Raw genomic sequence first — 16,393 nt, 5'->3', positions numbered from 1 at the left:
CAAGATGTTCCCAGGTGTGGCCCCGCTGTGCCCGCGATGTTGACCCCGGAAGCGACTTTTTCACACATGGTGAGGGATTGTCCGACACTAGCACAGGTATCCGTGCAGGTGATGGAACATATTTTGGCAGTAATTGATGCGCACTTACCTCCCGATCCTCTGCTTGAAAGAGTTTGCTAAACGGATGGAACACACCAAACACTGAATGAATCTGGTAGACCTGACCACGGCTCTATTTAAGTGCCTGATTGCAAAGTCCTGGAAGGCAGCGCAGCCCCCTCGGTGGAATGTTGGCTCAAGTGGTACATTACGCTTAGCCTCAGCCGCAGGAGTCAGTTGTAACGGGGCCACTACCTGTTCCATGGGTACTTGCTGCTGCCTACTCAGGGACATTTGCTGATACTAATATTTTCTTCGTTGCTGCTAGTTCACTGACCGGATTTCGGTCTTTTACTGTGTTTATTGTGTCTTTTACTGTGTTTACTGTGTTTTTATCTGCACTCTGAACCGCATACCCTCATTTAAAATCAGAATTCACTCACCTGCCGCTTGAGCAGGATCTTTCTCTCTCTCTCTTCCTAGTCACGAGCGCCATCTTGGATCGGTCTAGATCCTAAACTTTGAGCGCCATCTTGGATCGGTCTAGATCCTAAACTTTGAGTGCCATCTTGCAACGTGCATTTACGCTCTCAGACGGGGAGACTATGAAACACAGAGTCATGCAAGCGCGCAGCTGTTTGTGACATTACGCTTAGCCTCAGCCGCAGGAGTCAGTTGTAACGGGGCCACTACCTGTTCCATGGGTACTTGCTGCTGCCTACTCAGGGATATTTGCTGATACTAATATTTTCTTCGTTGATGCTAGTTCACTGACCGGATTTCGGTCTTTTACTGTGTTTATTTTGTCTTTTACTGTGTTTACTGTGTTTTTATCTGCACTCTGAACCGCATACCCTCATTTAAAATCAGAATTCACTCACCTGCCGCTTGAGCAGGATCTTTCTCTCTCTCTCTTCCTAGTCACGAGCGCCATCTTGGATCGGTCTAAATCCTAAACTTTGAGCGCCATCTTGGATCGGTCTAGATCATAAACTTTGAGCGCCATCTTGCAACGTGTATTTACGCTCTCAGACGGGGAGACTATAAAACACAGAGTCATGCAAGCGCGCAGCGCGCGCGCGCAGCGGGCGCGCCATAGGCGCGCAGGAGGCGCGCCAGAGGCAAGCCCGTCTGCGCCCGTCCGCGACCGGACTCGGCCCAGGGCCATAACTTCTGGCCCTCCACTATGCTATTCTTCCCTGCAACTAAGACAGTTGAACCCTGGCCATTCCGACCGACATTGCATTACTCGGCCTCCCTCCACTGCGGTGGGCGTTACCCCCACCCCTTGCCCTGGGTGTCAATACCAACTTCCGCAACCTCGTCTTCCTGGCTCCTCAGCCTTAGACCCCCCCCTAGCAATATACCTTTTCATGAATTGCATATCACTCAGCCCCATGGTTATCGAGCAGCGCTCATTAATACGCGCTCCCTTCCCTGTCACAGCTTACAGATCAGCGAGTTTATTCTCGCCCATGATCTTGACTTCCTTTTTGCCACTGAAACCTGGGGAGATGCTGGTTCAGGACCGGACTTTTGTCTGGCAACCCCTGAGGGCTATAGTGTCGCTAGGCATGATAGACATATAGGAAGAGGTGGCGGACTTGCTATCATTTACAAGAATCTCTATCGCACTACACTCGATCCCATACAGTCCATTAACTGTGAAGCAGCCAGCTTTGCTATTAATATTAATCACATACAAGCCCTCAAGGGAATTTTGCTATACCGACCTCCTGGGCCCCGAAATTCTTTCCTTGCCACACTCTCTGATTTTAATGATCTTATCATAAGTTCGCCGGAATACATGATCTTAGGAGATTTTAACTTCCCTCTGGAAGAACAGGGCAACCACGAAACCACTCAACTCACTGATGATCTCCTAACCTTAGGACTTCAACAATTGGTGAAGGGAACTACACACCAGGCGGGGCACATACTAGATGGTCTGTTTACCAATAACTCAGACATCTTTGTACAGGATATTCTTCCTCTCACCTGGTCAGATCACAGGGCCATTATCTTTGGGATCCATACACGGCACGCTAACCCTCCCCATTCCAGGCCACAAACTAGGTTAGGGACCCGTGCTTGGGAAAATGCGGATATCCATCAGATGGCAGATATCCTGACACTATCCTTTCCTATGGGGATAGCCAATCCTGTCTTCTCAGCCTCCGACTTCCAAGACTGGATTCGGAAAGCTGCTGATCAGGTGGCGCCGGAGAAGTTTACGCGACCTAACAGATTATCCCCTTCGGCGGTTTGGTATACCGAAGAGCTTAGGCTCCACCGACAACATTGCAGGAACTTAGAAAGGCGCTGGAGGAAATTTTACTGCCCCATAGCCAAGCATTCCTACAAAGACGCCCTGACAATATACAAAAAGGCTATCATTGCCCGAAAAAGTGCATTTTTCTCGGCTCAAATCGAGAATGCCAGCAACTCTGCTAGAGAGCTGTTTTCAGTGGTCACCACTCTGTCCACCCCCTCTACGGGACCTGGGGTCGAACCCTCTCAGTCTCTCTGTAATGCTCTGTCCAGCTTTTTCACCACTAAGGTAGCAGATATATGCTCATCCTTTGCAGGGAACGCAGAGACAAGATCCAGAGTCTGCAGTGGTGTAGAACCCGCCACCGATCATGATCCCTTCTCTTCCTTTGCTCCCATTACGCAAGATCAAATCAGCAGACTTATCTTTACTACCAAGTCTGGCTCCCCCTTAGACCCCTGCCCTCCTTCAGTGATGGCTAACCTTAGCGAGGTGATCTCTTATCCACTTATGAAAATCTGTGACACCGCATTTCAAACTGGTCGCTATCCAGATCTTTGGAAGAAGGCCGTGATCAAACCTCTCCTGAAGAAACCCTCCCTGGACCCCACAGCTCTGGCCAGCTATAGACCAATAGCGTGTCTCCCCTTTCCTGCCAAAATATGCGAATCTCTGATGAATAAACAACTCTCAGAGTTCATCGATACTCACCAACTTCTCGACGAAACGCAGTTTGGCTTTAGGAAAGGTCATGGAACTGAGACCGCTTTAATAAAAGCTTCAGATGAGATTAGAGCCATTATGGACCAGGGAGGTGCGGCTGTCCTGATCCTGCTGGATTTGTCCGCAGCCTTTGACACGGTCTACCATGATATTCTGGTCGACCGTGTCACAGCCCTGGGGATAAACGGTATGGCTAGAGATCTCATTTCATCTTTTCTTGCCTACCGTACCCAGACAGTGAAGTTGGGTAACTTCTATTCTCCTGTCTCTGCACTCCCCTGTGGAGTCCCACAGGGCTCCTCGCTAAGTCCAACGCTATTTAATATCTATGTAGCAGACTTAGCGAGGGTAATAAAGGCCCATGGGCTGCGACTTACATCCTACGCAGATGACACCCAACTGGTTCTGGCAATACACAAGGACGGCCCAGCGGTGGCAGCTAATTTCCAAAGCGCCATGCTTGCTGTCAGTACCTGGATATCCTCCAACTGTCTGAGGCTTAACTCGGACAAAACTGAGGTCATGACCTTTGGTAATCTCTCCCCGGTTTGGTCTTCTGCCTGTTGGCCTGACCAGCTGGGCCCTCCTCCTGTCCCAGTTGATAAGGCCAGAAACCTGGGAGTCATTTTTGACAGCAAGCTGTCATTCAACCTTCATGTCAACAAGGTTGTGTCATCTGCGTTCTTTATTCTAAAGAAAATTAGGAAAATACTGCCTTACCTTCCCACCTCAGCTGGGAAGACCCTGGTCTCTACCCTAGTGTTTTCTAAAATCGATTATGGGAACGCCCTCTTCCTTAATACTCAGAAACTCGTTCTATCTAAGTTGCAGTCCATACAAAATGCTGCTGCAAGAATTCTTCTTGACATCCCCCGCCGCCAGCCAACTACTCCAGCCATTCGTCACCTGCATTGGCTAAGAGTAGAGGGCCGCATTAAATTCAAGGCCCTCTGCATTGCCTATAAGGCAGTGCATGGCGTCGGTCCAAAGTTTCTGATTGAAGCATTCCAGTTGTATAGCCCCAAGAGACAGCTGAGATCCGCCAACTCCTGCCTGCTTCCGTTACCTCGCACCAGAACGGCAACCTGGGGAGACAGGTGCTTCCTGGTTGCCACACCTAAACTCTGGAACCTTTTGCCACTCACCATAAAAACTGCCCCCAATTTGATAAGCTTTCGTAGGCTCTTAAAGACATGGCTGTTCAATCAGTAATCCTGCGGCTTGGTCTCTCGTTTTTGTCACATGCGCCGAGACACCTTCGGGTATTTGTTTGCGCAATAAAAATCGCGAAATAAATAAATAAATAAATAAATAAATGGGCAGTAGCCAAGGCTGACGCCATGTCTCATGGTCTACAGCTCTGGGTGGTGGTGCTGCTGCCAGGCTCTGGGATACTCAAGTGCTTAAACTCCTTGACAAACCAGACACCCCTGTGTGATGGTGGAGATGGCTCGGCATCAATGCTGGCTTCGACGGTGAACTTCGTTGGGGGACCCAGGACACCCGGTCTGTCTCCACGGCCCGTCGGGCTCTTTCTTGGGCCGGATGTTCTGTGCACACTGCGCTTCCCACCCCCCCCCCACCCCCGCACAGATGCTCCTGCTATGCACCCTCTTCTTACAGTGATCATGTTGTTGTGCTTCAGTTTCCGCCTCAAGGACCTCTGTTTTTTCCAGTTTTTGTTACTATAACGATAACTTTCTATTTTTGCCATCACCCTGATGGAGCTTTAACCACTGTGTTACTTCCGTTTGCTATAATATTGGACCAACACGTTTCCATGTACACTAATTCCACTTCTATATTGCTTGCTGATATGTGGTCATACTACAGTTTCCAGTGTGAACTGAAGTGCTGATATATGTATTGATATATATCTGTGATCTGTTGTTGCGATATACAAAATGCCAAAAAATAAATATTTGAAAATAAATCAGTACCATTTCTAAATGCCTCATTATATAGCTCACTGTTGACCCTAACATGAGGTTGGCGCAGGTAAAAATATGTGGTGTCCTTCATTAGGAGTAAAGTAAGTGCTGTAGAACAGAAAGAAGTGTTTTCACACTTCTGAGAAAGTTGGTTTATTTCCAATTCTCACAGATTTTACTTCTCATCCTGCTGCACATTTTCCTCCTGCTTTTTTACATTTTGCTCATCTGTCTCCATTTCTTAATTACTGTCACTGGGATTGGTTGGTGTGCTGCACGCCCCACCCCCAATAGAAAAAATGCATGAATATAAAACAACTCGTCCTCATATTGAGATGGGTAACTGGCATGTATGTGACACTGTAAGGCGTTAATGTAAAGTCAACTGTGTGTATGTTTGTATTGGGCTCCCAGCATAAAGGGGACAGTATAGAAATGTCTGTATGTATGTTCTGTGCCTGTCGGAGTGCATGGCGTCACTGGGCATTGACCCTGACAGGAGATCATGTGTGTTCCGCCGACACATGTAATACTGCACACAAAATATGAATAATTCACTTCCTTCTTTTGTTGTATTTATCAAACAGTATCTCACCTTTAGGAGTTCCCACGCCGGCGCCTCACACTTCATTTCTATCTCCGTTATCAGGGCATTGAGAGAGGTGATTTGATTGGACAGTTTTGTAATATTTGAATTTTCTACCATGGTGATTTTCTTCTCCATCTCCTCCAGTTTTTCATGCAGTGTTTGTTTATTTTCTTTCAGGAGCTGCTGCAGTTTTTCAAACTCAGAATCAATTTTCTGCTTCTCAATTCTTAACCTGTCCTGTGAGGAGCAAAGAAAAGATGGTTAGATATTAAAAAGCTTTCCACAAGCCGTCCTTAGAGTGGGAGTCCAGAGGATCCATGGAGCGAGTGCAAGGAAGAAAACCCACAGCAGGCAGAGACGCTCGATCCATGGAGCGAGTGCAAGGAAGAGAACTCACTGCAGGCAGAGACGCTTGATCCATGGAGCGAGTGCAAGGAAGCAAACCCACTGCAGGCAGAGATGCTCGATCCATAGAGCGAGTGCAAGGAAGAGAACTCACTGCAGGGAGAGACGCTCGATCCATGGAGCGAGTGCAAGGAAGAGAACCCACAGCAGGCAGAGACGCTCGATCCATGGAGCGAGTGCAAGGAAGAGAACTCACTGCAGGCAGAGACGCTCGATCCATAGAGCGAGTGCAAGGAAGAGAACTCACTGCAGGGAGAGACGCTCGATCCATGGAGCGAGTGCAAGGAAGAGAACCCACAGCAGGCAGAAACGCTCGATCCATAGAGTGAGTGCAAGGAAGAGAACTCACTGCAGGCAGAGACGCTTGATCCATGGAGTGAGTGCAAGGAAGAGAACTCACTGCAGGCAGAGACGCTCGATCCATGGAGCGAGTGCAAGGAAGAGAACCCACAGCAGGCAGAGACGCTCGATCCATGGAGCGAGTGCAAGGAAGAGAACTCACTGCAGGCAGAGACGCTTGATCCATGGAGTGAGTGCAAGGAAGCAAACCCACTGCAGGCAGAGACGCTCGATCCATAGAGTGAGTGCAAGGAAGAGAACTCACTGCAGGCAGAGACGCTCGATCCATGGAGCGAGTGCAAGGAAGAGAACCCACAGCAGGCAGAGACGCTCGATCCATGGAGCGAGTGCAAGGAAGAGAACTCACTGCAGGCAGAGACGCTTGATCCATGGAGCGGGTGCAAGGAAGCAAACCCACTGCAGGCAGAGACGCTCGATCCATAGAGCGAGTGCAAGGAAGAGAACTCACTGCAGGCAGAGACACTTGATCCATGGACGAGTGCAAGGAAGCAAACCCACTGCAGGCAGAGACACTCGATCCATGGAGCGAGTGCAAGGCAGAGAACCCACTGCATGCAGAGACAGTCAAAGACCCAGAGACAGGCTGAGTGGAAAGACTGGCTGAAGTCAAGCGTGAGTCAATGTGACTCACACGAGAGGATGTAACTAAAGGGGGGCAGGAAGTTCCAGCACTTGGGATGGAAGACACGACAATTAGGGAGTGCGGGCTACCCCTGTGCTGACAGGACATTGGCTGTGTTCACCCATGAGATGCTGAGGGGGTATCCTACTATCACCCCATTGAGAGTGATGTGGAGTGACTAATGTAGAAATTTCACACTCACAATTATACCAGGATTATGGGTTTTGCGATATGAAAACGAGAAATCAAGAATTACCAGATAAATCAATGTTACAGCACTAGTTTCTTCAAGTAATTCCCAACAAATTCCTATAGAGGATAGGCGCGGAGGTTGGTGTGACATCTTGTCCTATCCTAGGATAGGAGGCTTTGAGTTATCAGATAAGGTATGTCACACGGTAGCTTCGAATAACAGGGTGTGAACCATCAGGTGAGGTATATCACACCCCAGCCTGGAATAGGAGGGTTTCAGCTGATGAGAGCTGTGAGTCTCTCAAGCGTCGCCATGAAGAGCTGGACTGAGGAATACTGTGGAGTCAGGTATGTCTCCACTCCTGGTGGGGGCCTGTGCTCCTGTATATGTCACTAGTATACAGGTAGAGGGCGGTGCTCCTGTTATTTGTCTCTAGTGTACAAGTAGAGGGTTGTGCTCCTGTGATGTGCCACTCGTATACAGGCAGAGGGCAGAGCTCCTGTGCAGTTTTGCTACTGTACAGGTGGAGGGGAGTGTTGTTTTCCTCTGCTGTGTCACTAGTATATGATGGAGGGTTGTCCTCTTGTAATGTGTCACTAGTATACAGGTAGAGGGTTGTGCTCCTGTATGTGTTACTAGTATACAGGTAGAAGGTTGCGCTCCTGTACTGTGTCACTAATATACAGGTTGAGGGTTGTGCGCTTGTGCTGTGTCACTAGTATACAGGTTATGTTATGTTATACTGTTTTATAGAGCGCACAGCTGCCCCAGCGAAGGGGCGTCCCAGCGCTAAAAGCAGCAGATCAGGAGACATCTGAAGAGAGACAACCGGGCCTAAAGCAGAAGGAAGAGGTGTGTCTTGATAGCCTTAGAAATACCAGGTAGTTATTCATGCTACGAATATGTAATGGTAAAGCAGTCCAAAGTTTGGATGCCAACGTGTGAAAGGAGCGCCCACCAGCACGCACCCTCCTCACCCTATGAACAACCTCAAGATTAGGGCTGGGCGTAGTTCGCGAAGTAGCACTTCGCGAAGCTACGCAAAATGAAGTTCGCACTACGCGAGCTACGCGTAGCACTTCGCGAACTGCGTAGTACCTTGTTCGCACTGTGCCAGATGTCGTTTTCAATGATTGCACAGTGCGGACAAGCAACCGGCACTGTGCAATCATTGAAAATGGCATCTTGCACAGTGCGAGCTGTAGTTTTCTGCTGCTCGAGTAGATTTTTACTCGAGCTTCAGCTTTCTCAACGCGAACTGGTAGTTTCTCATCGCGAGCGGTTGCGAGCATACGCGACCACTCGCAATGAGAAACCTGACCTCCTCGCATTGGGAATCTCGCCGGGAGGTTTATTTTCCATGCTTGCGATCGCCAACTTGAAGTTGCTGATCGCGAACAAGGAAAAAGTCTCGCCGGGATGTCATTTTGCTTGCTCGCGGTCGCCAACTTGACATTGAGGACCGCGAGCAAGCAAAAAATGACCGCAGCACTACGCAACACTACGCTACGCGTGTTCGCACTGTGCTACGTGCAGTGCGCGTAGTGCGAAGTAGCGCGAACTTCGCAAACTACGCGAGCGTAGCGTAGTGCTTTGCCCAGGCTTACTCAAGATGCTGATCCATCAATCGGAGTTGGCAAGTGGTGTGTAAGGTGAGAGCAGATTAGTCAGAATGCCAGGAGAGGAGGACTTCAGAATTTTAAAAGCAATATATAGGGACTTGAACTCCACACGTCTGGCCGCCGGCAACCAATGCAGTCTGCGAATAGCACTGAAAGTAGGACATGTTCAAGGAAGGCCAAGAAGAGTTCTAGCCACCGCATTCTGGACCCTCTGCAGTCTCAGAATCTTTCTTACTGGTCCCCAAATAGAGTGAACTAGCATAATCCAATCTAAATAGAATGGACGCCTAAATGATGACCTGCCTGATAGAGGGATCAAAAAACCCTAACAGAGGGCTGTGCTCTTGTGATGTGTCACTAGTATACAGGTGGAGGGCTGTGCTCCTGTGGTGAGTAACTATAATACAGTTAGGGGGCTGCGCTCCTGTGAGGTGTCACTAGTATACCGGTAGAAGGTTGTGATGTGTCATTAGTATGCAGGTAGAGAGTCAGTCTTTTTTGCTGTGTCACTAGTACACAGGTCGAGGGTGGTGCCACTAGTATACAGGTAGAGGGTGGTGCTCCTGTGATGTGTCACTAGAGTGCAGGTAGAGGGCTGTGCTCTTGTGATTTGTCACTAGTATATAGGTAGAGTGCTGTTCTACTGTGATTTGCCACTAGTATACATCTAGAGGGTTGTGCTCTTATGCTGTGTCAGTAGTATACAGGTGGAGGGTTGCACTCCTGTAATATATCACTAGTATACAGGGAGAGGATTGTGCTTTTGTGCTGTGTCACTCGTATACAGGTAGAGGGCTGTGTTCCTGTGATGAGTAACTAGAATACAGTTAGGGGGCTGAGCTCCTGTGATATGCCATTTGTATGCAGGTAGAGGGTCAGTCTCTCGTGCTGTGTCACTAGTATACAGGTCAAGGGCTGTGCTGCTGTGATGAGTTATTAGAATACAGTTAGCGGGCTGCGCTCCTGTGATGTGTCACTAGTATACAGGTAGGGAGCTGTGCTCCTGTGATGTGTCACCAGTAAGGAGGTATAGGGTCGTGCGTCTCTGATGTGTCAATAGTGTAGAGGGGGATGGTTGTGCTCTTGTATCGCGTCACTAGCATGCAGATAGGGAGTAGCATTCCTGTGCTGTGTCACTAGTATACAGGAAGAGGGTTGCTCTCCTGTGATGTATCACTAATATGCAGGTAGAGGGTTGTGCTCTTGTGCTGTGTAACTAGTATACAGGTAGAGAGTTGCGCTCCTGTAATGTATCACTGGTAGGCAGTATCACTAGCATGCTGGTAGATGGTTGTGCTCCTGTGGAGCATCACAAGCACGCAGGTAGGGGGTTGTCCCCCTGTGCTGTATCACCAGTATACAGGTAGAGGTTTGTGTGTCTGTGCTGTGTCACTAGTATACAGGTAGAGGTTTGTGCATCTGTGTTGTGTCACTAGTATTCAGGTAGAGGGTTGTGCTACTGTGATGTGCAACCAGTACTGGTAGTGTTGAGTTCTTGTATTGTGTCACAAGTCCTGGCAGAGCGTTGCACTTATTAGCTCTCTTCCTGGTACTGGGTTGTGTCCTTGTGTTGTGTCACAAGTCCTAATAAAGAAAGTGCTCCTGTGTTGTGTGAAACTGTAATGGTATAGCTCCCTGAAACCTAGGTGGGACTGAGGTTTATTTCCAATTAATTATTTTGTAAACGTTTATTTGCAACACATTTGCAGAATCCTCTTGGTGAACACACAATCGAGTGAAATGCTCTGGGGAAGTCTGCCGCTGTTTCATCAATGACGACAAGTGAGGAAATTCTCTTGTGTTCAGAAGTGGTCAAAAGTGAACTTGCAAGAGAGCTGATCACTAGTTTCAATATTTTAGTGTTAAAGAAATTTCTAGGGGAATATGGATCAGTCACGGTCTCGTGGCTGATTTGAATTATTTTAGAAATATTTATAGGTGCACACCAGACAAATCTAATATGCAGCTACCTTTGTAATATCATTAGTATATCTGTTGCATATATAATTGGAATAGCACTTTGATTAGAGCGAGAAACATATAGTTCATCATCACCATCACTATTTACCAGTTTTGATTTTTCACATACTGCATGGACTTGTAGCCCACCCAGGTTAAAGGAATGTACTCTTGGGAGATCGGGGCTGATCAACGTGGCTTTTCATAACATAAGCCTCCTAGGGTTATCAAATATATGCTTCCCTTAGTGGAATGTTTTACAGACAACCCCTTTCATATTCAATTTTGAATTCATACTCTTCCTCCATGTTGTCAACGTGATGTGCTTCTACCCTTTGTGGTCAAATAGGGTCTTCGTCAGGACAGGGTTCCTAGTTTCGGGAATCAATTGACAATATGAAACATCTACCCTCTGCATCCCACAGCATCCCCCTGAATCCCCTTAATATAACGTGTGCAAAGATGCCTAGGTCTATCCTTGGTATTGTGAGTTTCATAACCTGTTCGCTGATGTGGAGAGGCGCGCCAAGCGTGTTCTCATAACCCAGATGACACTACTTCCCAAGTCCTGAGTTAGCCACCTAAGGTGGTGGTGGCCGCGTACCACGTTCTGTGGATAATCAGTTATGACCAGACCTTTTTCCTGTGTCAGATGTCTACTGTACTGTTTGATGTGAGCCCAAGACCCTTGCGCTAACCTTCCGTGTTCATGTCCAGTGTATGTCGGCCCGGTGGATGTGTAGCACATGTGGTAATAGTACTCTGTGTATGGGAAGGGTCCAAGTAGATGGTTTCTTGACCAATGAAGGCTGTGCTATGGAGAGTACTCGAAGGATTGCTGTGTGATCATGGATGGTGTCTGCATAACAGTCTCCCAGAGGTGAAGGGACATAACCTGAAGTCTGCCCTACTTGCTGGAAGAACGGAAGGTCTTGCTAGCACCTAGAAGTATGCCTGGTGAGAAACGGAAGGAGAGTTCCAGGCACTGCAGAAGCAGAGTCTGTCTGGGAGAGAAGTCAGCATAATCCCAGGATGAGAAACACCCAGAGAAAGCTGACAGCCAGTAGGAGAGTAGCCAGATATGATCAGAGTTGCGTGGGGTCTTCTGGCTCTCAGACCAGTTCTCAATCTGATCTGTGCCAAACTTTTCAAATGAGAATATAGCCTCATAGCCCACCATGGCGGGCTTTACCGGCCATTAAAGGCCTGTTCCAGCATTAAATGCTAAAGACGAGGGCCTTTAACAGGGGAGTGGGCCTTTAAAGGCCTGTATAGCCTGCTACGGACAGCTATAAAGCTATTATACCATTCAGCCCCTAGGAGGCAGAATGTTCTAATTAGTCAAATACAGGCCTCACCGAGCCCGAGGGGATTAGGAAAGCCCCCGGGCTCCGTGAGGCCTTTATTCACAGCAACAGCTGAGAAATGAAAATAAAATTGGAATGTTGATGCTGCGGTCTTCTACCGGCCATTAGCAGCCCGAAGAAACTCCATTGGCTTCAATGGAGCGCTTAACATTCCGATGTTCTAATCAACATTCTGTTGTCTGGTGCCCTGATATGTGCCTGCGCTGTCTGATGTCAGAACTGCCCCAATTAAAATAATCATCAACATTGATACAAAAGCACTGGCATGGTCTAGAAATCCACAAATGTCAGTAGCAGTCATTCACTGAAGTCCTGGTTGCAACTGCTGTGGGAGGTCGCATCTGTCAAAGACAAAAGTCACTGTGAAGGCCTGTGTAGTGTCCTTCAGTAAATAATTAGAATGCGAAATATGCGTGGTATAAAGAAGTTTATTCCAACCCCTGCCGAGCGTCATTCCTTGTCAGTATCCCAGCAGGTCTCATCTCGGTAACATTCTTAACCTTATTACCATGACAGTTCTAGAGCATAGAACAGAAGTACAGCATGATTCTTTATTTAACCCTCAGCTCGACTTAGCCGATCTAAAACAGGACCGCGCTGCATTACTGTGGAGTTCCCTGCCGCTGGAATGGTTAAGCCAAGAACAGGGCCTTTGGGGCCCCGGGGGACATGCTGCCTTTCTTGCAGCAAACCCCTAGACTCTAGTGACTGAACTTATTCACAGAGTCTGAGGTAAGTACGGTTTACTAGTTTTCATTCCCTGGATGTGCCATCAGTAAATGGGGAATGTTAGAACTCGGGGTCTCTATTTGGCAATGGTATACACCTTTGTTTAAATAGGGACCTGTGCGTCTAAGTCAGGGAAAGAGGATTACACTACTGGATAACCCCTGCTCACCCCCTTGGTAGCTTGGCACGAGCAGGCAGGCTTATCTCAGAGGCAGTGTGTTAAGCATTTGTGAACGCATACAGTAATACATTGAAAACACTACAGACGGCCACCACACCGGGTTGTATAAAAATAAGTATTCTTTATATAGACTTATCACAAGACCACAAATGACAAAAGTCCACAATACTGTAATCACAATTAATAATTCACGATGGTAGAAGCAATTCAATAATAGGTTCTTCACTTAAAGCAGTCTTTAGCAACAGATAACTCCCAGGTTTCATTTCAGTGCCCTGCATTGAGTTCATGTTCTATACACCATAATAATTTGCATATTCGAAGATCTTCCTAATCGATAATCTAACACGCCATCACAGTCAGGAAGTGGCACCTCCCTCCTCAGGTATGTATGCTCCATTAAAACATAGCTAGCAAGGCTGCAGCGTGGGAAAGAGCTACAATGGACCAACGTGATGGAAGGGAAGACTCTGAGGCGTGAAAAGAACGGGGTTGGAGGTGATGAAAGGTAATGATAGGGGATTTGAGAGCGCACCAACAAGAATGCAGGTGCAGAATCTGAAATATTGAACAAAGGGTCATGTACGGTACCGATGAGTGCGCTGAGAGGACCCCTGGGTGACAGCCCAGGGTACCAGGGCAAGAGGATCGTCTTCTCAAGGTCACGAGGTCTGCCTCAGCATGCATGCCCAAGGGAGCGTGCTCCGTTGTCAAAGTTCAGAACTGAAGCCTCCTTTGGAACTTCTGCCTGTTCTCAGCACATGGAAAGACCACCCAGTGACCTAAAGCAGTCTAAAGTCACGGAGACTTGTAAATACCTAGAGCCAGGTATCAGCTTGTTCTGCCTGCTGAATACGGATCTCACTTTCAAAGGCGAACCGTGCTGAAATTATTGTTCTACATCAACAGAGCGTCTGGGTATGTGATCAATTAATCAATAACTTAAGAAAATAGAGAAAAGCTTATGGGGTTTTAATGCTTCTAAAGCTTGTTCTATGTCACTGCCAAGGTAAACGGAGTCAGACTGTCCCTGAAAGCACTGTGAGGAGGGAAACAACTTGATGCAGAGCTTCCCAGCGGAATGCCGCACATTCCTCGTGCACCAACAGTAAAAGCAGATCAATGATTACAAAACCCTGGGAGCCTGACAGGAGTCTGTCCCGGCTCAGGGACAGACTCCGATGCAATTTACTAACCACTGAAGACTCTCACTAACATGGCATAGCCTACATGAGAACCGATGAGCCGGCAAATGGATTATACAACAGCACTATTTACAGGAATACTGTCTGGTGCTCAAGTAAAGAACTCTGATACATTCAAGGCAAGTTGGCGCTATATAAAACTCAGAAGAAAGAGCTGTAAGAGATATTTAACACGCTCCAGATATTTGGAACCGTTTGTTTCTGGCTCATGTATAAGCCCCAATCTGCTGCAGTTTATTCACTGAAGCCTTTACTAACATGGTTAGAGCACTCCGTTGATAGCGACTGTACAAAAAAAGAAGAAAAGGCTGGGCGCACGCACGTAGTGGTGCGCGCACACGCACACACACAGCGTTTCTCTTGCGGGAGCGAGCAAGGGCACCAGATAATTACAACCATATGTCGCCAAAGCTTGTTCCCGCAAGAGAATCGCCAAACATGCACTTGTTGCCATTGAAAGCAATGCAACGCGTGCACGTTTTTTCCCGAAAAAGCAAATCAATTCCAAGAGTTCTATTCCTATGGAAGGCATGCGAGCTGCGTAGGCGAGACCTAAAAATCACTTATTTCTCCAGACCGGTATGTTACTATTGGGTCAAAACAAAGATATTACCAACCTGGCCAGTTTACGAGATATTTCAACATACCTACAGAAACCGAGGTCACGTACTCTTTCCACATAAGCTCATACAATGAATACTACAGCTGGACCTGTTCATGGTGCTGCTTTGAGGGCTTAATGGTCTCCCTGGTCTATTGAACGCTGGTTATTAATGCCACTCCAAATGTAATTATTTATAGATCAGAGCCACTGCGGGGGAAAGGGAATCGGTTATGTTAAGTGCCTGCCTCAAGTTACTGAGCACAGGCTGGAGGAGAGGTTTATGGCTGCTGTAGATTCTCCTGCGACGGGCAGCCGCGCCACAGTAATGGGTCATCGTGGTCTTGGTTACTTCTGTACTTAAGGGATCTCTGGGACAATTAGTTTGGTATCTGTACCGGGAAATGAACCATGCCTTCATGATTTGGTATCTGGCTAGTTACTCGACTAGCCCGGAGGGAGCGCAACTTCACATGAGCTGGGAGGGAGCAATCACATGGGGAGATTCACAGGCACAGGAAGTGAGCTCTCTCTTAGTGATGGAGGATGGGCATAAGCGATTTCTCCATCAAAGGACATGGAGAGGTTACGAAGGGAAGCTAACGTACACTTCCTGTTACCCAAAAGCCTCTTCTCTATACCTGTGTTCACTTTCGATTTCTTACCTATGTATAAACAATTCCAATTTAAGAATTCTGTAAATAATTTTCACAGGAGGCAACTGGTGGGTGGGGAGACTGTCCTGATCAGGCACAGAACTGAAATTCTACAGCCAAGACTAGGAGAACCAGTTTGTTACAGAGGTATGGCCTGACGCAAGAGCGAGACTGTGTGTAACAGAGTCATGGAAGTGGACAGTCGCTATAGTCACCAGGAACGTAGCATCACAAGAGCCAGAATGCCGGTAACAGCCTCATGACTGTCACAAGAGCCAACTTAACTATAGCAGCGTCAGCCATGACAGGGCACATACAGTGAGAGTTCGGACAGTGGGTAAGAGGCATCAGCTCGGGGTGAAAAGAGAACAATAGGGGTATTCACTGATGTTTGAAGTCACCCTAACCACCCACACTACCCCCTCAAGTCCTCCCAGTGAGACCCAACTCGACCCACCCTTACATGCTTCACTCGTCTCTTCCCCTCCGAGTTCTACGTGTATATGCGCAGCTCCGATGGTGTCCTGTGACCTCACAGTAGCTTGCCCCCACGTACAACGCACTGCTTCGCATGGTGATTGGCTCAATGGCTGACTTGCCGGCCATCGTTTGAGTAGTAGTTGCACAGGTAGCCGATTCTGGGGGCCTGCATTGCCTTTGCTACCTGTCGATCACAGCCATGGAAACCCGCCCATTGGTCCAGTAGGCTTGCACATAACAAAGGCCACCCTACAACCCAACCCTCAGCTTGACGATGTCACTGTATGGACGTGGAAACAGCCTACCACCAGCTCACAAACAAGAGAAGAACCAGCAATTCAATTGAAGAAAGACTACAAAAATAAAACAAGCATTGGCAAACTCACCAAATCAAGCGGG

The 16,393-nt window shown here is 47.8% G+C and overlaps 1 protein-coding gene across 1 annotated transcript in view; it reads right to left on the bottom strand.

Annotated features, from left to right (window-relative positions):
• The window catches only part of LOC146869096 (2',3'-cyclic-nucleotide 3'-phosphodiesterase-like), a 192,758-nt gene extending 176,643 nt beyond the window's left edge, over positions 1–16,115 (bottom strand). The window contains exons 1-2 of the mRNA XM_085602987.1: positions 15,978–16,115; positions 5,621–5,851 (exon numbers count right to left, since the gene is read on the bottom strand). Of these exons, the coding sequence (XP_085459113.1) occupies positions 5,621–5,749 (129 nt within the window). The 5' untranslated portion in view covers positions 5,750–5,851; positions 15,978–16,115. The remainder of the gene's footprint in view (positions 1–5,620; positions 5,852–15,977) is intronic.
• Positions 16,116–16,393: the final 278 nt, after the last annotated feature.

The sequence above is a fragment of the Triturus cristatus genome, chromosome 1_1 (genome assembly GCF_964204655.1).
Source record: "Triturus cristatus chromosome 1_1, aTriCri1.1, whole genome shotgun sequence".
NCBI classification, from domain to species: Eukaryota; Metazoa; Chordata; class Amphibia; order Caudata; family Salamandridae; genus Triturus; species Triturus cristatus.
This window is presented reverse-complemented; position numbering and strand designations above follow the sequence as displayed.